This window comes from Bos indicus, chromosome 5 (genome assembly GCF_029378745.1).
Source record: "Bos indicus isolate NIAB-ARS_2022 breed Sahiwal x Tharparkar chromosome 5, NIAB-ARS_B.indTharparkar_mat_pri_1.0, whole genome shotgun sequence".
Lineage (NCBI taxonomy): Eukaryota > Metazoa > Chordata > Mammalia > Artiodactyla > Bovidae > Bos > Bos indicus.
In genome coordinates this window covers 57,416,213-57,440,064 of record NC_091764.1, presented here as the reverse complement: position 1 = coordinate 57,440,064, position 23,852 = coordinate 57,416,213, and the positions used below count along the sequence as shown (strand labels likewise).

Here is a 23,852-nt window from a genome sequence, read left to right as displayed (position 1 = left end):
GGCAAGAACACTGGAGTAGGTTGCCATTTCCTTCTCCAATGCATGAAAGTGAAAAGTGAAAAGGAAGTCGTTCAGTCGTGTCCGACTCTTCGCGACCCCATGGACTGCAGCCCACCAGGCTCCTCCGTCCGTGGGATTTTCCAGGCAAGAGTACTAGAGTGGGGTGCCATCGCCTTCTCCGGTTAAAGCCTCCCCAAACTACCAGTTCTTGGACCTGCCACTGTCTCAGCTCACCACAAAACATCTCAGACTGCCCGAGGGCCACCCCCGAAATTCCTGTGCTCTGAGGCCCCAACTAAAAGGAGGAAGCACCGACGTGAAGGCTGCTTAAATTCCCAGGCTCCGGGTCCTTAGGAGAGGTATTTCCCTTCACGCCCGCGAATTTGTCATCCAAGGCGGGGCGCTGGAGGTAGCCCCCGCCAAACCCCGGGGGAGGGGCGAAGGTCAGTAGCGGCGTTCCTAAGGCCTCTTTCAACCCCGCCTTGCCTGCCATTCAAGTCCCGACTTTTCTCAGTACTGGTTGAAGTTTCACTTTGGCCCGCCTCCATCTCTCACCTGATTAGATGTTTATAAGTTAAAAGGCGGGGTCATGAGGGCATCGAGATTTTATTGGTTAAAGTATACGCCTATCAATGGGGTGCCGCCCCCTACCTTGAGGAGTTCGCCCTTTAGTGGCTCCTCACCTCGTCCATCTTCAAGGTTTCCCTCACTGTATTGGTCTGGAGTCTCGCCTATCCAGTCCTTTTCTCGTACTCGTTGGTGACAGCGCCGAAAGAGTCCCGCCTTTCTCTTGAGGATTGGCGGATTAGCACGCAGAGAGCCCACCCTTGATGGTAGGCGGGTAGTCGTGCAATTGGCTGGGGCCCCGCCCCAGGGCGAGGAGGAGGAGGAGGAGGGGCAAGAGGGTTTGGTTGAGCTGCAGCTGTTTGTCTGTTCGACACAGGCTTGGGCCCGACGGGGGAGACGGAGCCCCAGGTACCGGGCTGATGGAGCCCGCAAGGGCAGGGGCGGAGGCACCCCGGAAAGGAAAGCGGCCTGGTCTGAGGGCAGAGGAGGGTCTGGGCCTCTGCGAGGGGTTAGAATGGCCCACTGGAGAGGGGAGAAGGGGACCAGGCCCCGGCAGGCCTAATGGGGGCGCTGAGGAGGGGGCCGGGCGGGCTGGGAGCCCGAAGTTGGTGAGTCGGGGAAGCGGCCGGGAGGTTTTGGCGGCTGGGCTGGGGGCCGGCGCAGGAGGCCCGGGGCTCGCGTGCGGGCAGGGGCAGGCCTCAATGAGCGGCGCCGAAGAAGGAGGAGCTGGGGGAAAGGGACTGGGCGGCGGGTGAGGTAAGTCATTCGCCGGGAGGTGAGGAGGGGTCAAACCCGACGCCCTGGCCCCGAGGGGAACCGGGGCGGGACTCTCGAGAGGTCTCATTGGAAGGGTGAGGGAAGGGCTCTTAACTGGGTAAGAGGCATTCTTTTCAGGCAAAGTGGCTATTATAAAAATAACTAGGGTGCCCCAGAGTTGAGCCGAGAGGGATCAGTGTGGGAGGACTGACACAAGCGAAGAAAGCTTTCCTAATCTAGAAGACTCAGGTAGCCGGACTAGTGGAAGCAGGGCCACGAATCAGTGATGGGAACTTCAGGGAATGCTGAAGGGTGAGCTGGGGGCCTTGGGTTTTGCGAGTACTCGCGCTTTTGTTCCCATTGGTGTGGAGATGTGGCAAGTTGAAGTTTTCTGATACTCTCAGGGTAGACAGTGAAGACAAATTGTTTTTTTTCTGTGACTGTTGGCAGTTCTCAACTCAGCCCCTACTCTCTCCCTTGGCCTCAAGCTGGTTTAGGCTGCAGTCTCGGTGTTTCTTCTTACCTCCTGTTTCATGTCCTGTGAAAAAGCTAAGAAGTTGGGTTTGGGGGATGTTTGTTCCTTTCTTTCCTGCTTAATAATGTGGTCTATATTGGGGACCATATCTCTCACCTGGAAGTGGGGAATTAGTGACTCATTTTCTGCTGTAGAAATGGGCTTATATATCCCCAACCATCCAAAGATCGTCTGACCATAGTTGGTGAAACTTCTGTGGTACTTAGACTTGGGTATTTCCCAGGCAGGTAATGATTATGTGGAATCAAGCCTGGAAATATGAGGTGATATCACAGAGGAAGGGATTTGGGGAAGAGAGAAATTTCATTCCAGAAGGTTGGCATCACCCGTTCTTTGTCTCCTTCTTCAGGAGCCGGGGTTTCTGAGCTATTAGAAAGCTGGGTCAAACAGAGGCACTCGGGGAAGGAGGTGAGTAGAGAAAAGGAAGATGGATTTCTAAGACCCAGAGGTCCCTTCCTCATATATTTTTAACAGTCTACTGACCTCCTTAGTTCCCCCCATAGATTGGAGCTTATTGGATTTTCCCTTATTATACTTCCTCCTTTTTCCATTTTATACCACTGTATTTTATAACTACTTTCTTTTTAATTAGACAAGTGGTATGTACATATTAAAATATTCAGGTTTTATGGAAGTGTAAAAAGTGTAAAACCTCCCACATATACCCTGCTCATTTCATCCAGAAAGGTCAGAGATAAGAGACAGTAGATCAAACTAATCTTACTTCACTTTGGGGAATGTGCCACCAAAGGCAGTTCTGTTTTCATGTTCCCACCATGCTCTGGCTTCTCCTTTCCAGTTTTCCCTTCTGGGATGATACTCTGTTATTTATTGTGCTCCTTTCACAGTTCATTCTGTCTTGCTTTTATCAAATTCAGACAAGTAGAGAGCTGTACTCTGGGTTATCCCTTCACATTCTTACACAAACGCACACACCCTACTTGTGCACTGGGTATCCTAAAAGGAAAGTGAAGTCGCTCAGTCGTGTCCGACTCTTTGCGACCCCATGGATGGTAGCCTATCAGGCTCCTCCACCCATGGGATTTTCCAGGCAAGAGTGCTGGAGTGGATTGCCATTTCCTTCTCCAGGGGATCTTCCCGATCCAGGAATCAAACCCAGGTCTCCCGCATTGCAGGCAGACACTTTACCGTCTGGAGCCACCAGGGAAGCCTCTTCAAGAGGATCTTCCCGGGTATCCTAAGGAAATGCCCAAATAGGTGGCCAAAATGTCTTTCTCTTTTATGGGCAGGAAAGAAAAGTTAAAGTGAATCATTTTGTTTGGGAAAATTATTGGCATTTTTGCTAAAGTGAGGAATTTGAGATTTCTGTCCTGTGGTTCATGGTCTCTGCATGTTCAAATTATATGACTCTCCCTTCATTATCCCCAAAGAAGATGGTGGTTCTTCTAAAGGCCCTTTGTGTCTGTCTTTCTATAGTGATATGAGAAGCTTCCAAATTTTTCTGGCTTTGAAATTGGTTTTCCTCTAAACCTCAACACAACTGGGACACTTTTTTACACCACCTTATTAATTGAATTTGTCCTTACTGGCTTTAGAAGCCCTGTGATGTGCCCAGCCTTTGTACAGTGCCCTTGGAAACCTTGATTGTTGTCCCTCCAGAAACTTTTGTTTTCTCTTCTACAAAGCCAGTCCTAGAGAAAATTGTGTAGATGTGTATGTGTTTTAAATCCTCACTAGGCTTTGCCATTTCCTACATCCTGATGGTATCCTGTCCCTTTTTTTTTTTTTTGTCACTTTCTTCTATACATCTCTTCTTATCTTTTCTACCTTCCCCTTAATCAAAGCCTACTTTCAAGAAAAATGGTCTAAAATTGCTCCACATTAGGGTGTAAATAACGAAGTCATTTAAAGTATTAATCCTCCCAAGAATTCTTGCTTTTTAAAGAGGGAGTTAAAGAATGGAAATTATCAGTATAGAATTTCAAACATAGATCTGGAGTTACAAAAATATATTTGGAGAAGAGGAGTTTCCCATTGCTCTTGAAATCATACCTCATCCCTTCTTTTTGCCCAGGAGCAAGGATTGCTCTTTTACAGTTTGCTTGTTTGTGCTCACTGATACGAATTTGACTTAGGAGGGGACATAGGTATGAGAAGCAAGTGCCTGCTCCCTAATCCTATGGCATTTCAGATTGGTAAGTAATAACCAAAGTGTGAGACAGTGTATTTAAATTAAGGAAATGCAACAGCCTGGTTGGAGGAGGGATACCTTAAAACCCTACACAATACACTCCCACTTCCCAAAAGAGTGTTTTAGGAAAGATTTAGTCATTGACTGAACAGTAACTGAGCTGAGTAAGGAGCCACCCAGGTGAGCAAAGTGTGCATATTCTAGGTCAGGTTGTAGTTTCTGTTGAGGGGCAGAAACCTTTTCAGATGTATGATTTTTTATTTTTCCTTTTTTTAAACTTGTGTTTCTTAAGTTTAAGAATTAATGGAGATATTGAACCAAAGTTTTTTTTAGCACTTAACATTAACTGAAGATTCAGAAAACTTTGTTTTTAACCATAGTTGCCTCAGTGTTACAGTGGGAGGGCTGCATATTTGGTGTGATTAGGCCATCTGAAGCATAGTAAAGTAACGGGTGACAGGAAAAGCAGTTAGCCCATGTGAGTTGCAACAGTACCTTGTGGGCTGGGTCCCAAGAGGGCCCTCTATCCAGGGGAGATGACAAACAGGCGAGAGAGCAATTTGGCCTATTAAAAACGTTCCCAAATGGAAATAAGATTCTGTCCAGAAGGGGAGGAGTAGATGGAGGAAGCAAGCAGGATTGCTTTGACATTAATGAATACCTACTAGGGGACGACAGAAAATGAGATGGCTGGATGGCATCACCGACTTGATGGACGTGAGTTTGAGTGAACTCCGGGAGTTGGTGATGGACAGGGAGGCCTGAACTAGGAACCCCGACATTGTGTTTTGCTCTGGAGATTGAAAATGACATAAATAGTCACTCTTTTTGAGAAGTTCTTAGTTTAGCAGAGCAGACAGATACACTTAAATAATGTAGTAAATGTTGTGATAAGAATGCAGTCTTTTTTATTTTTTGACCAGGCCACATGGCTTGTGGGATCTTAGTTCCCCAACCAGAGATTGAACCTGGCCCCAGGCCGTGAAGGCCCTGAATCCTAACCACAGGACCACCAGGGAATTCCCAAGAATGTAGTCTTAATACTATGGGATTCCAGAGGAAGCAATGGTGAATTCTCTTGGGGTGAGAGGGTAATTACACAATTTCACAGAGAATGTGACATTTGAGTTTGTCCTTAAAAGATACATTAGGCATTTGCTAGGCAGACAAAGTGGAGAAAGGCATTCCAGTCTTTCCTAGGTCAATATGAGGGACTTTGCAGTACCATGCTGATAAGAGATTAAGTGTGCTTTTTTGCTTTTGGGGAAATATAAGGGAGAGGATTGGAGAAGGAACTGGCAACGCACTGCAGTATTCTTGCCTGGGAAATCCCATGGACAAAGAAACCTGGTAGGCTACACAGAGTCAAACATGACTGGAGCTACTGAACAGCAGGGAGAGGGTAAGGGGAAGTGGAAAAACTCTTTTAAGCCCATGACTCATTGGTTAACATTGGATCAGTGCAATGAGCCAAGTAGTGAAATTCAATTTAAGATTTTGGTAACTTGGGGTCTAAACAAAGTTGGAGAGTTGAAGACACTTACTAGCTTCTGTGCTGTCTTTCTATTCAGTAAATCTCACATTAATCCCACGGCCCATTGAATTCTGCAGAAATTACCACTTCTTTCCCTAGTGCCCGCCATTGAATTGCTCCTATTTCAGCTCTCCTGGCAGGGGTTGGTCAATACCTTTTAGAGAAGCATAGTAATAAATGATTGCTTCTATCAGAAGGATATGGGACTAGATTCTAGTTCCCAGGGAAGGCCTGGGGCTTCCTAACTTGTTTTCAGTCCCAAAGGAAGTACTTATCCAAACTGTATAGAGGCAGAAACTATCCAGTCTAAGCTCTTGTTCCTGTCCTGGTACTTTCTTTGAATTTCAGTTCAGAGTTCAGCATCTCCTGCTTCCTTAAGTGGTATAGTGGTATTATAGGAGCAAGAGTGCCTTACTAGGAGTACTTGCTAGAAGGATATTTGCTACTAATCTGTTGTGTGATAGCTGGCTGTATGGGCAAGTTGGTTGATTTTATTTGCCTCAGTTTCCTCACTGTAAAGTACAGATTGGACTAGATGACCTCTAAACTGCCTCTAATCTGCAAAACTGAATTTATAGGGCTAACATAAGGGAGGGAGGTAGACTCCAGTGGCTCTTTATCTGAAACTCAGTCTCTATTGATAGATGACAGACTTCTGGAGGCATCCATTATATGTAGTTGGGCTTCCCTGGTGGCTCAAATGGTAAAGAATCTGCCTGCAGTACAGGAGACCCAGGTTCAATCACTGGGTTGGGAAGATCCCATGGAAAAGGAAATGGCAACCTACTCCAGTATTCTTGCCTGGAGAATTCCATGGACATGGACAAAGGAGCCTGGCAGGCTACAGTCCACGGGGTCACAAAGAGACACTACTGAGTGACTAACATACACATCATATGTAATTGACATAGGAACTCAAAGTTACCAAGTGGGAAGGGATCTGAGGAATGGAGTCCTGCCTTACTAGGCATCAGCAGGCTAAGCTGCTAACAACCCTTTGTGTTGGTTTGCTTGTTTGTTTGTTTTTTTTGCCATGCTGCTTGTGGGATCTTGGTTCCCCAACCAGGGATCAAACTCTTGCCCGCCTTGCAGTGAAATCTCAGTTTAACCACTGGACCGCCAGGGAAGTCCCTTAGAAAGCTTTCCTGTTCATATTTTCCTCTGCTGGGAGAGCTACCTACACTAAAGAACTTGCCCCTCATTCTCCACGTTCCCCTTCCCCAGTGGACTGATGACAGAGTCAAGCCTTAGTCATTTGATAAGCCATTCTTGTGAAGCTGGAATTCTGAGGGAAGTTAAGTCATTCTCATCTGAACTGAAAGGGCTGAAGGGGAGAAAAATCTCCTCCCTTTCTTGCCTCAGGTTTGAAGGTAATAGTCATCACACCACCTGACTGGTTGGCTGTGTTTAGTTTTTTGCCTTCGGATAGCTCGTTTGCCCACTGTCAATTGTCAGCCAAAAAAATCATCACCAGAATAGGGGAGAAATCAATTGAATCTTATGTGTATTATTCCATTTCTGTACCCCTGATCTTTCAAGAGTCTAGCTGTTGCATAGAAAATGTGATACTCTTATTAACAAGCTGGGATTAAAGATGAAGGCACAGAGATGGGCAGCTGGTCAATTACCGTGAACAGAGAAGATAGGACACAGTCTTGAGCTGAAATACTGGAGTGGGAGTTAGTCTTTCCTAACCCAGTAGTTACTAATCTCTGACAGTTCAAGAAAGTTTGCTCATTGACTCTGGCTTGACTTACCATCTGTTGGGGTCAGTGACGAGGGGCTTTTCGACCCGAGTGTCTGTGACTGTTTCCTACCTTTTTTTTTATTTTCCTGGCCACGCCATGCCACTTGCAGGTCCCTGACCAGGGATTGAACCCAGGCCACGGCAATGAAAGCATGGAGTCTTAACCACTGGACCGCCAGGGAATTCCCTACTGTTTCCTATCTTCACACTTCCAACTCCTACTGTTTTCCCAGGCCTAGAAAGATGTGTCTGCAAATGAGAATTTAGTTCACTCTAACTTAGTGTTCTGCCCCTTGGATCAGTTGCTTTGAAATGTGAGGAAGTAAGTCAAAGAATCTAGTCACTTTTCCTGTTGTTTCTTAAGAGTATAGTATATGTGTATCAACCTAAAGGAAACTTAATCAGCTTATCATCTGTAGGTTTTTTTTTTCTCCCTATCATTTCATCTGTTTTCAAGTGTAGAGTTATAATGGCTTATCCTCTTTACCTGTGAAACAATGTATATGAAGTATTACATAAATATATTTTTAAAAATAATCCTCACAGATGCTGAGAAACTGTATAAAGAAACATATTTCTTAAAGGTACCCAGAACTTTGAATTCAAATTCTGCCTTTTACTATTTTCCCCTATTATCCTTCTTACTCCACCCCCAGATCCTCATAGATAAGGAAGCTGAAGCCAAGAAAGGTAAAAGGAGTGAGTGGCCTAGGATCACAGTGGGTTAATTGACAAAGCAGAGAAAAAACTAAGGCTTGCCTGATTCCAGAGCCCTTACCACTGTGCAGGACTGCCTCTGTTGACTTTAGCATTCCATTTTCCTAATTGCTCCATAACTTTAGTGGCAGGATTAGAAAACCTCTGACCCCTGGAGAGCTATATTCAGCCCTCATCTTAATTTCACCTGGAAGTGCTTTTGTAGGCCAGCCAGAGATTAGACTTCCTACTAACCCATCTTCAGTGGCAGGCCTCTCCAAAGCAATGTTTGTTGAATTTTTTTTTTTTGATCATGGCTCAAAAAAAAAAAAAGTTTTTTTACATCAAAATTCAGTGTGTGTACATACAACCACAAGTGAAGAAGCATTTTCACAAAATGATTCTTGTGCTTATTATTTGCATGCCACATGGTAATTTCTTTCTTTTTTTTTTTAATATACTGATCATGATCCACCAAGCAATTTCAAGATCACTACTTGGCTTACACAATAAAAACACTCCTTTAAAGGTTTGAGGATGAAAAGAGCTAAAGAACTGTGACTAGTAGTTAAGAAGCTAATTAATACTAATTCTTGCAGTTGCAGTACTGGTTCCCAGAATTTTGGATTTAACAGACAAATTAAATTTAAGGGTTTCTGTTTTTCCACATAAGTATATTTAAAAAGCTTACTACTGACTAGCAACACCATTATTTATTTTTAAAAAAAGTTATGTAGGAAACTTTATATATTTCCTGTTAATAAAAGAAAGATTTATGTAGCATGAAAATATCTGAGTTCTTTACATACCATTTTCCTTAGTCTCATTCTCCCTAGAGGGAAGATGAGTATGTATCTTTCCATACCTTTGTCTTTGTAGAATTTTGCTTTGTTTATAGAAATAGAATCAGCCGAGTGTTTTGCTTTTTTTAAAATTGAACTATAGGTCTTAGAGGCTTATCCATGCAATAAATACATATTTACCTTTGAGAGAAAATTGATACTAAGAAGTTAGAAATCATGTTATAAAGGATACTCTTAAATTGAATAAATTTAGCTTTGTGAAAAACTTGCTGTATCATTTTAATTTTAATCATTTCATCATAAACCAGTGAAAAGTTCATCACAAAGTGGCACATGTATATCTGAATTCTTAGGACTCATTGACCTGGGGGACTACAAAATACCCAGTAAGATCAGAGTAATTTTATTCAGTCCTCTGTCTTAATCTAGTCTATGCTGAGACTTTTCTGGGCTTTCTCATTTCTATCTCATTTCTCTGTTAACTTCCTCTTACACTTTTTTTTTTCTCTTTTTTTCCTCTACCTCCTTCATGTGATGGCTGCTCTTTAGGATTATATTGATAACAACTAATATTGAGATGTCCTTTAATATATTAAATTGATTATTTCTGTGAATCAGGGCCACTAAATAATACCTGTCTTACTATTTATTAGCTCTATATTAAACACATGTTTCACGTAATCCTTAGGGCTATTGTACGAGATAGGTATTTTTTCCATTTTATAAAGGTAGAAGGTAAGGCTCAGGAAGAGAAATTTTCTTGATGTCATATTAATAATGATTAGTAGCTTAATAGTACCTTTTGTCAAATATTTATGTTCTTTATATGTATTATTGCATTTAGTCCTCACAACACCTTTTGAAGTAGGTGCTCATAGACTGTTATCCCATTTTACAGATGAGGAAACAGATGCACAGGTAGATTTAGTAATTTGTCCAAAAGTTCATAGCTAATAAGCAGAACTAAAATGAATCCAATGAATTGGACTCCACAGCTTTTGTTCCTCTATGCTTCTTCCTCTATGGCTTTTCTATCCTTTCCATGTTTACTAATATTGCAGATATATTTTTAACCCTGATATTGCAGATACATTTAACCCAAAGCAATTATTTTTTCACTATATATGTCACAGAATATGATGTTTATGGAGTCACTAGAATCAGTCTTGGAGAAGGGAAACATCAGTTTGAACCAACAAAGTACAGTCCAAGCAGTGCTTAGTTTTGGGGTGAGGTGGTTTTGCATGTTCTGATCATGCTAACACTTCTTTGAATCTCATAGTTCTTTTCCCCTCAGAGTCAGGTTTGGATGATTGAACACTCAAAGTCCCAACTTCTCTCTCTTTCCTCTGTACCACCAGCTTTCCTAGCCACTTATAAGGTAGAGAAGGTGGTTCAGTTATATTCTTTCATCAAGTATTTATTGCTTGAAGACTTATTCCTGTGCCATCTTCTGGAGATTGCTGCATGTGTTTAGAAGGTACACCTTCTTTCTCTGCCTCTGATTTGGAGGGCTATAGCTATTAGGCCTTTTCAGTGTGGAGAGTAGTCTTATCCCGAGAGTAGTCTTATCCCTAGGCATCAAGAAGAGAGCTGCAAGTTGAGAGTAAATCAAGCCTACTGACTCAGACTTGATAGATTTTCAGACTCAGAGGGGTGGCAGAAACAAAGGGAAAGAGTTAACACTGAATGTAGTCTGTTTCTCTGTTACCTTTGAGCAGAAATGAGGATAGATTTTTCTGGTAATTGGATCCTGGTTTGATTTTCAGAAATGTCAGTTTTCAGAAATGGTCATGTATGAAGGATATAGAACCAGAAGCTATCCCTTTGCTCTTCACAGGGATGACTGTTACCTACACCCCTAGAGTGAATTTCTCATTTTGAAGGCTAGAAAAAAGGGGTAAAAAAAGGACAGCACCAGGACACCAAAGAGATAGTAGGGATCTGGGGCACTTTTGGGTGGACCTGGGTGTTCTTTAGGCCAACTAAAAGTTGATCGATTTGCTGTTCTTTGAAGACCTGGTGGGGAATGGTTGGGAGATTAAAGACTACTCTCACGCAGTTTTTAGTCTTTCTGTTGCAGCACACTCTACTTTAAATGCTATTCTTATTTTCTTGATGTCCACTCTTAACCACTGAGTGCCAGGTGCCTGGGACCCGCTCAGTGGTGTAAGCTTTTAATGGTGGGTGATTATAAGACTTAAGTCCTTATTGGAGCAAAGAAATGGAGATTCTGTCCTTTCTCTTAAAAAATGATTGCCATTGTCATGGCCCTATGTTTAATTTTACCCACTTTTTTTCTTGCAGAATTGTTGAAGCCTGGACGTCCCCTCCCCTCCCCCTCCCCCCTCTGCCGCTTTGTGGCATCCCCCTCCCTCCACCCTTTCCCACTCTGATAATCTAGCCATGACTAGCAGAAGCACAGCCAGGCCCAATGGGCAGCCCCAGGCCAGCAAAATATGCCAGTTCAAACTGGTCCTGCTGGGTGAATCTGCAGTGGGGAAATCTAGCCTGGTATTACGTTTTGTCAAAGGGCAGTTCCACGAGTATCAGGAGAGCACCATTGGAGGTAAGTACTTCAGGGAGAGAAGAGAGTTAGTGTTTAGAAGGGCTATTGAAGGGGAGATCTAGGGATCTGATTATGCCGCTGGCCCTCTTAGCTCCCTGAAAAGGAAATCTTTTATGAAACAAAAAAATTGCCAAAATACCCCAAAACAGGTCTCTGTTCATCCTCTTCCTAGAAGAAAGAAAGGTTGGCCTTTGAGCACCAAAAAAAAACACTTTTTGTTTTAAGCTCAGACTATTTTCCTCTTCCCAGTGAAGTTCAGTTGAGGGTCATCTTGAGCAGGGTTGATTTGAGGCAGTGGCTCATAATCAAAGGTGTACATCTGAAACTCCTGGGGAGCATGCTGGGCCCTACCTCAGATTGGCTGATTAGTTTCGGAAGGAGGGTGAGATTGATGGCAGTATAGATGTGTATGTTTGGAAAAGCTCCTTAGATGATCTTCGATGCACACGTCTGGTAAAGCAGAGGTTAGAACTAAATACAAAAGATAAAGAAATATTCCTTTCCTACCTTGGCTACCTTCTCTCTGCCACTATCCCGAAATAGGGTGCTAATTCAATATGAGAACTCCCCATATTTCTCCTTCTCCACTTTTATTACTTACCTTGGAAATACATTCTTAGACCAGCAGAAGTGATACAAAAAAGTTTAACAGCCAAATAATATAATGGTGGGACCTCACATCAGGCTTTAAAATCTTCTAATCAACTTTTATCTGATGCTTATTGTCTCTCATTATCTCTTAATCTGTTTTGGTTAGAAGAGTGTTGACTCTGGTATTAAAGCTGGTTCTTTCTAGCCCTCAGAGTTTTACCATGGCGCCCCCATTCCTTAGCTGGAAAGACTTCTGGCAGGAAGGATTTAGCCAAGAGCAGGCTTAATTCTGGTGCCAGGACCCGAAGGAAAATGCTAAACCTTTCCAGGGTATAAGAAGGAGAATGCTAAACCTTTCCTGTAGCTGAACGGCCTGGGTAGTCACTGCTCTTAGACTGACAGTGGAGATATTTTGAAGGAGGGTGGGATGTTCCAGTGCATTCTCCCACTTACACCAACTTCTCCTCTGTTTTCTCATTCATAGCGGCCTTCCTTACCCAGTCTGTTTGTCTAGATGACACGACAGTCAAGTTTGAGATCTGGGACACAGCTGGGCAGGAGCGATACCATAGCTTGGCCCCCATGTACTACAGAGGTGCCCAAGCTGCCATTGTGGTTTATGACATTACTAATCAGGTAAGTGGGCTGAGAAGATTGTCCTTGCTTTTATTTATAGGAATTACATTAGGTGGGGGAGAGAAAACTGGTTCTTGCAATAGCAAAATAAGAATACAAATTACGCTTCCAAGTGTTGAGAAGACAGAGGTAATGAATTACCAGAAACAAATGGTTTCAATGAGTAACGGCTGCTTAGAAGAGGTGAATTTTGAGATTGGACCTGAAGGTGATAGCCCTAGATTGGCGGTTGTTCCAGCCTACCCATTCTCATCCTTGTGTTTTCCCAGGAAACCTTCGCCCGAGCGAAGACATGGGTAAAAGAACTACAGCGACAGGCCAGTCCTAGCATCGTTATTGCCCTGGCAGGGAACAAAGCTGACCTGGCCAACAAGCGCATGGTGGAGTATGAAGTAAGCTGGCCACCGAGTCCTTCCTGACACACTCCCTCTATGCTTGGGACCTCTTTTTTCCAAACCTGCCCTCTCTGAAAACCTCATCTGAGGACATTCATCATCTCATTCCCCAGTTCTGCACCAAGTTAAATACAGCAGCACTGTGACCCTAATGCCAGCCAGGAGATTTTAGAGGAGTCAGAAGAAAATTCCAAAGCAGAGGGGTAGGGGAGTACCAGTACCAGCTGTGGGGGTACCAGTGTGAAAAGAGGAAGGAGGGAGCAATTGAATTTGAGGTAAGGGACTCAAAAGTGTCAGAACCCAAAAGCCCCTAACCAACTTACCTTCTTCCCTGTAATTAAGTTTCCTGACATCTGTTTGTTGGATTAAGTGGTGGAGACCATGGGATATCCCTTGAGGGAGTCATCACCAAATTATGGGTCCAGGGCCAGCTGGCTCAGAGGGGAGGGAACCTAGGATGTTGCCTAGCTCCAGTGCTGCATGGGAGTGGAAAGGCAGTACTTGTCTCTGCCCTACAGTCTGAGTACCAGTACACCCCACCCCTTGCAGGAGGCCCAGGCGTATGCAGATGACAACAGCTTATTGTTTATGGAGACTTCAGCCAAGACAGCTATGAACGTGAACGATCTCTTCCTGGCAATAGGTAAGGTCAGAGCAGCCTGAGGTCTTCCTGTCGTTTTTCCCTTGCCTCTAGGCAAGATCACTAACCCAGGTCATAAAGGTAAATGGGAGTATCTCCCTTTATGAAAACTTTAGGTGTGGAAATACTGTAACTTTCCATCGTGACCTCCATCCTTTCGTTCCAGCTTGAGCTCCCTCATCTTCAATGTTGTTTGCAATGAACCCTCCCCTCTTGAGAACATTAGTCTCTCACATTTCCCCTTTCCCCCAATAGTCTTTTTTGGGGAAATGAGTAAAATCTACCATACTTTGTTCCCTTCTGTTTTTATTTCTAGCTAAGAAGTTGCCAAAGAGTGAACCCCAGAATCTGGGGGGTGCAGCAGGCCGAACCCGGGGTGTGGATCTTCACGAGCAGTCCCAGCAGAACAAGAGCCAGTGTTGTAGCAACTGAGGGGGTGGCTAGCAGCAAACAAGTATGGAGCTAGCACGAGAGCTAAGAAATAACCTCCATCCCCACCCCTCAGCACATAGCCCCTACGGTAACAGCACACTGAGCCCTGGCTCCCAAGGGCTGCCTCTTGACAGCTCCGTCATGGCACTTTTTAACGCTTCAGCAACAACACCAGGCAGCTGTTGCCACTGGCCTCCTACCCCTACTCTGGGGCTTGGGGGTCAGATCCCCCAGGACTTACCTTCCAAAACAAACTTTCTTCACTTTGTATTATAGGTGCAAGACAGTGACCTACTCATCTTTCCTCCTCCTTCTGCCCATTTTTTCAGAAAACTTTTTTTTTTTTTTGTCTCCTGCCCCTGCCCCTTCTGCTTTTGGTCAGTCTCTGTTCTTGATCTCCTTTTCCTCCTCTCCCCAGGATGGAGAAGGTGGTAAACCCAGGAACTGAGGAAGGTTTCCAGTTCAGTCACATTAAGGGCCTTGGAGGAAAGTAAGGCTCAGAGCAGGGGGTAGTAAGGAAACATTGCCTTTTTGTTTTTGTTTGGTTGGAGATTCTCCTATCTGAAAGCACTGCAGCATCCGTGAGTTGGCCTTGTGGAGGGTTTTTCTAGGTAGAGGTGGGAATGGGACGGCCAGCTCCTGGGCACCAGGTTGGAGTCTTGCTATTGTCTGACTGGGCAGAAGTGGAAGAGGTGGAGAAGCAGCGTCATCTGTGGCTCAAGAACTCTTCCAAGGCCTATTTCCCCCTCACCCAGCTTCTTAGGTAGCTTCTCCCCCATAATGGGGGAGATTCCGGACCCCAGAGTCCTCCAAAGAATCTTCACTGGTTGCCTGCCTTTTGGCTCTGTTGTGATCTAAATGGAGGAGGGACCAGTTTCTGATACCCATCCTCTGACTTAGGCATTTTTTTCTCTCTGGCCTTCAGATGGCCTCAGCCCCAGCCACCATATCCCCCTGCAGTTTGCACTTTAATTGATGGTAGTTCACTTGTGATACTTGTTTAATGGGCGGTTTGGTTGATTTACTTGCCCTCTTTTTAATTAAGTGGAATCCAATGTGTATATGAGATTTGAGGAGGGGCTGCAAAGAACTTTACCGGTGGCAGCTAGTCAAGCCCAATCTCCACTGCTAGCTTCCTCTAACTCTAATTCTTACTTCACCTATATTCTTGCCAACCTGACTCTTGGGTATAGGTTTACCTTTCCTGGGAAATTAACTGAGCAGCTGGAGAGCAGTCTCAGGATAGCATAGGCGACTCACTGTAGGGGAGTAAAGAAGAGTCCGGCCAGAGGGAGGAGTTTTCTGTGCTTTTCCAGGGTTCCCATTCAATTTGATCCACCCATTACCATGTCTTTTCTACTTCCCTGTAAATAGGTATGATCTTTATTCCCACTGTACAGTCTGTTCTGCCCCCCTACCTCCCATCAGGCCCGATTTCTTTTCTCCTTTGTTAGTATCTTCAGTTTGTCATGCTTACTGCCCCAAACCCATCCCCCATGCAGCCAGTGGTTTAATCCACATACCACTAGGGAGTTGTACCACAGAGGTCTACCTGTGGCCCCCTCATATCATAACACCTGTTCCTGTGGACAGGGAATGACTGGCACTCAAGGTCCCTCACAACTGTCTCACATCACCAGAGGACATTGGTCCTTTCTAAATCTCTAGCCTCTCTCCACGTCCCTCACAGATATTTTAGAATGTCTTTGGGAAGCCATCAAGGCAAGAGAGAACTCTAAATTCCTTCTTGTTCTAGCTTAGAATTTTGGGGAAATTGGGGGAAATAAGATAGGAGAGGCCATAGTGAACTAGGAACCATTTTGCCCTTTGGGCTTGTAGACTGCTTTCTGTCCCAGAGCAGCTGAGAAATCCATGACGCTGAGATTCTGAAGGACTGAGCTTAGGTTCTTCCACTTATGCCTCAATTCCCTTCCTTTCCCAGGGGCAGCCTTAGTTCCCACGGCCCTGAGACGCGTATTCTCCCCCTCTTTTCCCAGCACCCATTAGCCCCCTAAAGCACCCAGTGTGTCCTTAGAAGTGGAAGAACTAGGATGGCTCTCATACGTTTCTGAGAAATGAAGTTCTTTGTGCAGTTTTCCCCATGGAGCAGGAGTGAAGACGTTTCATTGCCTTGGGGCTGGGAAACCATTTCTCCAGGCTTCTCCCTCCCACTACCCCCCTTAGGAACAGGATTGGCCTTAACTTACGGGCCTGTCTGTTGCCTTCCTTCTACTTTCTAGGAGCTCTTCTGCTTTTCTTTGAGCTCTGGTGGGCTTGGGGAATCTTAGTTTTTATTTCCCAGCTCTTCATTTTTTCTTCTGATCAGTTTGTTTGTTTTTTAAGGGGGGGTATCTTTTTCTTTTTTTTGCCTCTAAGAAAGCATTTGCCTTTTTCCCCTTTTCTTCCTCTCCCAACATAACAATCGTGGTAACAGAATGCGACTGCTGATTTACCGATGTATTTAATGTAAGTAAAAAAGGAGAAAAAAAGGTGTATTGGAGTGTTGCTTCTTCTCTTCTCTTTTTTTTTTTTGCTATTTCTCTAATACTAGAAATTTGCAAGGCAACCCAGTAATGTTTTACTGAACCAGAAACACACCTGCCTTTGCATCTTGGTGCATGCATGTGTGCGTGCGTATGTATGTACATGCTTAGTTGTTTCAGTCATGTCCAACTTTGTGACCCTATGGACTGTAGCCCGCCAGGCTCCTCTGTCTATGGGATTCTGCAGGCAAGAATACTGGAGTGGGTTGCTATGCCCTCCTCCAGGGGATCTTTACCACCAGGGATTGAACCTTCTTTACTGCTAAGCCACCAAGGAAGCCCTGCATCTTGGTAACTCCTCATTACTCATCTTTCCTTGAATAGTGAGATAATCCAATTTGTAAAATAGCCCTTTTACTGCTGTTTAATCACTGCAAGCCATTAGAGAGCTCATCAAATCTGTCCCTAGCTTAGTTTTTTAGGCTATCCTTACAGAATGTATATATGGAAGGGGTTGGTCATCTATGGACCTGTGGGCAGACAGTTGATGAGACTGGAGGGAGAGGTGTTTGTAAATACTTCTAAGTATTATGCAAAAATTTATGTGCACCTCTCTAGGGAGAGGGCCCACTGCCTTAATTAGTATCTCAAAGGGGTCCATGACCTAAAGAAAGTTTTTAAAAAATCACTGAATTAACATTGTTGATTGATCATGTGACTTCTACCCCAATAGGAAGATTTCAGCAGGAAATTGTCCTACTTTTCCATGTATTCTTGAAGCTCTGACCCTCACAGTCTAAGTGGAAGTGGTCGGGGAGAATGATACAGAGAAAAGATTAGGTGTGGTTGCAGGAGGAGTTTTAAATTCCAAAGAATCTGAAGGACAGGAAAGATAGCCTGGAATTCAGTCCCACCTCTGACAGTTTATTAACTATGGCCTTAGTCAAGTTACTTAACTGTTCTCTGCCTCAGTTTCCTCTGTAAAATGAAAATTTTTGAGATTTAAAAGGTCAATTCTATAAAGCCTGTGTGTAGCTTTATGTAGGGTGACAGTTACAAGGCAGAAATCTCATCTCATGGCTTCAGATAATCCTTAACTGATTCCTCTGTATCCTTGGACTGAGCCTGTTTTTTAAGACTGGAAGGATAGGTTGGGCATCAGCCCTGTCTGATGATTAAATTGTACAGTTAAATTGGGAATCTTTTTTTCCAAAAACCTTAGAGCCAAAATTACCTTTTCACTGTCAGTTCCCCTTTCTTTATATTACCACCCCCACACGACTTCTTCATTTCTAGTAAAAGCTCTTCTAGTTCAGTTTTGGAAAGAAGAAAGGGAAGGAGGGGATATGATCTTCCAAAGTTAAAGGTGGGGGAAAAAAGTCAAAGTGTTGGTCGCTCAGTTGACTTTTAAAGTAAGGTTGTAACTGAGCCTTCTCACCTCTAGAGGGCAGTGTTGGGTACGTTTGCCCCAGGTCCACAGCTCGCCAATGACAAGTTTTCCCTGCTGCTGCTAAGTCGCTTCAGTCGTGTCCGACTCTGTGCGACCCCATAGACGGCAGCCCACCAGGCTCCCCCGTCCCTGGGATTCTCCAGGCAAGAACACTGGAGTGGGTTGCCATTTCCTTCTCCAATGCATGAAAGTGAAAAGTGAAAGTGAAGTCGCTCAGTCGTGTCCGACTCTTCGAGACCCCATGGACTGCAGCCTACCAGGCTCCTCCGTCCATGGGATTTTCCAGGCGAGAGTATTGGAGTGGGGTGCCATTGCCTTCTCCGAAGTTTTCCCTAGCCAAATGATAAAAGGGTAATAGCAAACAATTTATGTCAGTGTCCTTTACTCTGATATTATGAGCAACTATAATCTTCCTACTTTGAGGTGTTAAAATGTCATTAAATAACGACCTTTTAAAATAAATTGACAACTAAGCAAAATATAAAAGATGGTTATTCAGTGTTGTTATTTCTACAATTTGAGGAGAAATTGTTAGACCAAGGAATCTCGAAGCCTTTGAACCACTGTTTAGACTCCATTTCTGCCCTCATTCCTGAAAATAAAAGACTTGAGCTTTTGATCTTGTTTTCTTTAAAAGACAAACAGGGCTGTGGTAGTTGCAACAGAGACGCTTGACAAGAGGCGGAGCTCACCACCGGGAGGAAGCCGACTGGATGCCGAGGCCTCTAGCGAAAGCACCTTGTGTCTCAGCGGGCGGGGAGGGGCGGGGCGGGAGCACCTCTCAGCCCAACCCTTGGGAGTCCTCATCACCTTACATTGCTCGGGTTCCTAACATCCTGAGGCTCCCACTCCTCGTCTGGCGCGGGTGGAAGGAAAAACAGCCTGTCCTGTCTCCAAGCCTGGGTGGCGTCCGGCCTTCCTTGGCCTCCAGGAGGCGGGCACAGCAGCTGGGAGGCGGCCCGCCGCCCGCCAATGGCTGGAGGACGAGCCGAGGGGTGAGAGTGGTCCTTTACTCCGCAACAACGTCACGGCCCAGGCCCCACCCCTTCGCCGATAGCCGCTGGGTGCGGAGCGGGTAAAACAGCTACCCAGCGTACGTTGAGCCGGGTAAGGATCCTGGGGCCAGGAAAGGGAAGAGGAGGGGGCAAGGCCAATAACCTGGGCGGGGGCTTGGCACCCGGGGGTGCTCCGAATCCCAGGCACAGCAAAACTGCCGGTACCCGCCTCCACCCCCTTTAGCCGGGTGCTCCTGGGGCCTTGGGCTATTGCTACAAGATACTCTCGGGCCAGCTGTTAGGCAGTGACGTGGAGCCAGCTGCTTGCGCCCCGGTAAAATATCCATATTCTGACCAGAGTGACCCTGGGGAGTGACTGGTCACCACCCGCACAAGGGGGTGTCATCTGTTCTGTAGCAGAAGACTGCTTCTCCCAAGACTGGGACCTTGGGCTTATCGAGTTCACTATAAGTCAGCTCTACCCCACTGCTCCAGCATAGAGTGGGCTGCTGGCACTGATGGGAAGTGGGCGGGAGAGTGAGGGTCCCAAGGGCCGGGAGTACAGTGCAGCCTCTGCTCCTACTCCTAGCTTTCTTGCATCTCATCAGCAATTCTGACGCTTCTCACCCCACCCCACCCCCAACGTTGGCCCTCCTGTAATCAGTGATCTGCTCAGTGCTATGAAGAAAAAACTGCTGCGAGCCCGAGCAGAAAAATTACCTTCTTCCTTCTCTAGCCAGTTCCCTGACACCCTGACCATTAACTACTCAATTTGCTGAGCTCACTGAAATGGCATAGACAAGGTAGGGGTGTGGACCCAGGTTGGGATCCAGTTCCCAGCTGGGTTCAATTTTCATTTTTTTAGGGGTGGGTGGAGGGAGAGGAGGGAAAGTCCTTCAATGACAATGTTATTACTTGTTTGCACATCATAGCAACTCTGCTACGTAGATCTCATTTCATAGATGAGGACACAGGTTCAGAGAGGCCTGGTATCTTGCCCAGGAACAGGGCTGGTTAATGGCGGGACTGGTTTTTATAAATGCAAAGCAGTTTTTGACTCCAGAATCTGAGCTTCCTTTACCTCATTAGGCTGCCACTATCTATATTTTACTTTTTTGTCTCCTTTTATGTGAGCATACCCCTCAGTTGTCCTCTGCTAGCTTCAGAAGGAATTAACTGGCAAACTGGACGATAGACTTTTGGCTCCCATTGTTCTCTGTAGTGGACAAAGTAGAGAGTAGAGGATGTAGAACAGGTGATTCTCAGAGGACTCCCTCCCACCCCCTGTTCCTTTCCATCCTGTCAGCATATTCTGTCTCTGAACTCCTCCAGGTTTTCTCTAAGGGCCCATTTGGACCCCTACTCCCATTCTTTGGCCTCGTTACCACAGAAAAAGTTTCCCCATTTGTCCAGAGAGCTCCTAGCTGGTCTCTGTGTCATCCTCCTACCCATTGCCTCAAGCTGCCCTAATCTCATCACCTCCCAGCACTCCCTATCTTGATCCTGGAATCTTCCTCCTATCCTAGGTCTGCCATAATGCTGCTGCTGCTGCTGCACAGAGCTGTGGCCCCAGGGCTCCGACAGGCCTACAGGTAGGCCATCCAGTTCCTAGTCCATATCTCCTTTTAAGTACTTTTATGACACTTATCTTAACTGTCAGATAAGATGGTTGAGATAGTGGCCTAGGAGGAAAGGGAAAGCCACATCTCACTTGTCCCACCCATTGCTGAGAAACTAAGTCCCAACTGAAGGAACCAATGGCTAACCTGGGAGAGGTACACCCCAGGCCTTCCCCAGCCCTTTCTTATGATCACAAGTGTGCTACTAAGACTTCTCTCTCTTCCAGACTCAAGTCAACCCCTGCAAGGCTCTGCATTCGGGCCTGCTGTACAAATGATTCTTTTCAGCCCCAGCGCTCCAGCTTCACCTTCTCTGGTGATAACTCCAGCACCAGGGGATGGAGAGTCATGGGCACACTGCTAGGCCTCGGGGCAGTGTTGGCCTGTCATGATCAGCAGTGCAGGGTAAGTAGGGAAGGAAGGGACTTCACTATCAGAACCAAGGGGCCTGAGTGAGTTCCCCTGGCAACCCAGGCTTTATCACAGACCCCATGATTACACAGCCTTCATGGTCTTCATGCACAGCACAGATGGAATCTTCTACCTTCCCAGTGGCCATAACTTTGTGGGTTGGGTCAGGGTGTTAGTCACTCAGTTGTGTCTGACTCTTTGCGACCCCATGGACCTCATCAGGCTCCTCTGTCCATGGAATTCTCCAGGACAGAATACTGGAGTGGGTTGCCATGCCTTTTTCCAGGGGATCTTCCTGAACCATGGATCAAACCCAGGTCTCTCGCATTGTGGGCAGATTCTTAACCATCTGAGCCACCAGGGAAGCACAGGGTCAGAGTGAGGTAGAGTGATTTCTTCTTAACATTCTGTTCCCTTTTGCCTCAGGCTTCTCAAGAGTCACCACGCAGATATACCAGGGAGGAAGTGAAATCCCACAGCAGCCCTGAGACTGGGGTCTGGGTAACTTTGGGCTGTGAGGTTTTTGATATCACAGAATTTGTGGACATACACCCAGGGGGGGCATCAAAGCTGATGCTAGCAGCCGGGGGTCCTTTAGAGCCCTTCTGGGCCCTCTATGCTGTTCACAACCAGCCCCACGTGCGAGAGATACTAGCTCAGTACAAGATTGGGGAGCTGAGCCCTGACGACAAGGCACCCTCCATCTTGAAGACCTCTGATCCTTATGCGGATGATCCTATACGTCACTCAGCTCTGAAGGTCAACACCCAGCGCCCCTTTAATGCGGAGCCCCCCCCTGAGTTGCTGACAGAAAACTACATCACACCAAACCCTATATTCTTCACCCGGAATCATTTGCCTGTACCTAACGTGGACCCAGACACCTATCGCCTGAATGTAGTAGGGCCACCAGGGGGTCAGTCACTGTGCCTGTCCCTGGATGACTTGTACCAGTTCCCTAAGCACGAGATCACGGTCACTCTGCAGTGTGCTGGCAACCGGCGCTCCGAGATGACTCAGTTCAAAGAAGTAAGAGGTCTGGAGTGGAGTTTGGGGGCCATTAGCACTGCACGCTGGGCTGGGGCACGGCTTTGTGATGTGTTAGCCCAGGCTGGTTACCAGCTCTGTGAAACTGAGGCCCATGTCTGCTTTGAGGGACTGGACTCAGACCCCACAGGGACTGCCTATGGAGCATCCATCCCTCTGGCTCGGGCCATGGACCCTGAAGCTGAGGTCCTGCTGGCATATGAGATGAATGGGCAACCTCTGCCTCGTGACCATGGCTTTCCTGTGCGAGTGGTGGTTCCTGGTGTGGTGGGTGCCCGCCATGTCAAATGGCTGGGCAAAGTGAGTGTGGAACCAGAGGAAAGTTTCAGCCACTGGCAGCGGCGGGATTACAAAGGCTTTTCTCCATCTGTGGACTGGGACACTGTAGATTTTGATTCAGCTCCATCTATCCAAGAACTTCCTATCCAGTCAGCCATCACACAACCCAAAGAAGGGGAGACAATAGGGTCAGGGGAGGTGACTGTCAAAGGCTATGCATGGAGTGGTGGAGGAAGAGCTGTGGTCAGGGTGGATGTGTCTCTGGATGGGGGCCTAACCTGGCAAGTGGCTGAGCTGGAAGGAGAGGAGCAGCGTGCCCGAAAGGCCTGGGCCTGGCGACTATGGCATCTGCAAGCCCCTTTGCCAGCTGGGATAAAGGAACTGAACATTGTCTGTAAGGCTGTAGATGAGAGCTACAATGTGCAGCCAGACACAGTGGCCCCAATCTGGAACCTGCGAGGGGTGCTCAACAATGCCTGGCACCGTGTCCATGTCCATGTCACCCCATGAGAAGGTGAAGCAGAACCACATTCTGAGCCTCTTTCCATACCCATTCTTTGGCCTCATTAGCACAAAAAATCTTTTCCCTCCACCTCTTCTCCATGTCTTGGATCACAACCCTGACTATGCATTCTGAAGCCACATACAAATACATTCCTCACACATTTCCACCCAAGCACTCACTCCTCCTTGGACACTATTTATAGTCACAGGCCACTGACCCTGTGCCAGAAGGTAAGAGCTATTGGAGCAAAGGACTAGAAGCAGGAAGAGTAATTCTGGAAATAAGCACTATTTTCTCTATCTGCCCTATCTCCATTTCTAATGACTGTCACCACTGAGGCCTTATTTTGCCTTTGTCCTTGGGATTCTTCAGAAAATGTGTGTATATGTAACTTTTTACTGCCTCTAGGTTGCCAAGGGTTGTGAAGAGCGCAACACAACCCTCTCCCTTTATAGTTCCACTTTTCTAAATACATCAATAAAATATCTGCTTAAGACTACCACTTTGAAAAATTTTTTAAAGATGATTTGGGGGACTTCTTGAGGCTGGGGAGTGAGCAAATTGAAGAGAGGGAAATGTACTGGTATTGGGATATCTCTTGAGAACTCAAAACAAAAGGTGAAGGGAAGTCAAGAAGTGGGGTTTCGTTCTCTGAAGTCTGTCCGTGTCTGCAGGACTACTTAGGTGAATGACCTCAAGATATCCCTCCAAGAGGAAATTTTTTTTAATTTGTCATTCTTAAGTCCCTCCCCCACACAATTCCTTCGCCCTTGCAGGAAAGGCGAAGAATGTTAAGGAGGTTAAAATCAATATTGTCGTAGAAGGGGCAAAGGCAAAACTTGGCAGTAGAGGCAGGCATGCCAGGGCAACTAGAGCGCCCAACGTGGACTTGTTTGCAAAGTAGATGTAGATGAAGGGTCAGTCCTTGAGTTTTCCTTTGCCTGCGACCGCGCCTTTAGGACTTGAATCTTTCGGCGCTCGACTACTCTCCCCTAGCTCTCCTTCCCTGG

General features: G+C 45.9%; 2 protein-coding genes across 5 annotated transcripts; both read left to right on the top strand.

The window, feature by feature from the left end:
* The first annotated feature begins 858 nt into the window (after window positions 1–858).
* Window positions 859–16,546, top strand: RAB5B (RAB5B, member RAS oncogene family). Of its 3 annotated transcripts, XM_019961071.2 has the most exons (7): window positions 887–975; window positions 2,208–2,266; window positions 11,098–11,359; window positions 12,435–12,586; window positions 12,856–12,978; window positions 13,531–13,624; window positions 13,938–16,546. In XM_019961071.2, exons 3-7 carry the CDS (start codon window positions 11,197–11,199, stop codon window positions 14,051–14,053), a joined length of 648 nt encoding a protein of 215 aa, XP_019816630.1. In that variant the 5' UTR covers window positions 887–975; window positions 2,208–2,266; window positions 11,098–11,196; the 3' UTR covers window positions 14,054–16,546. The 3 variants fall into 3 exon arrangements, with proteins under 3 accessions (XP_019816632.1, XP_019816630.1, XP_019816631.1); XM_019961073.2 differs by lacking the exon at window positions 2,208–2,266 and having other exon boundaries at window positions 859–975; XM_019961072.2 differs by lacking the exon at window positions 887–975 and having other exon boundaries at window positions 2,007–2,266.
* Window positions 16,547–18,784: 2,238 nt separating this feature from the next.
* Window positions 18,785–23,341, top strand: SUOX (sulfite oxidase). 2 transcript variants are annotated; one of them, XM_019961070.2, is made up of 4 exons: window positions 18,785–19,093; window positions 20,508–20,573; window positions 20,828–21,005; window positions 21,438–23,341. In XM_019961070.2, exons 2-4 carry the CDS (start codon window positions 20,518–20,520, stop codon window positions 22,845–22,847), a joined length of 1,644 nt encoding a protein of 547 aa, XP_019816629.2. In that variant the 5' UTR covers window positions 18,785–19,093; window positions 20,508–20,517; the 3' UTR covers window positions 22,848–23,341. The 2 variants fall into 2 exon arrangements, with proteins under 2 accessions (XP_019816629.2, XP_070645629.1); XM_070789528.1 differs by lacking the exon at window positions 18,785–19,093 and adding an exon at window positions 19,198–19,315.
* The last annotated feature ends 511 nt before the right edge of the window (window positions 23,342–23,852 follow it).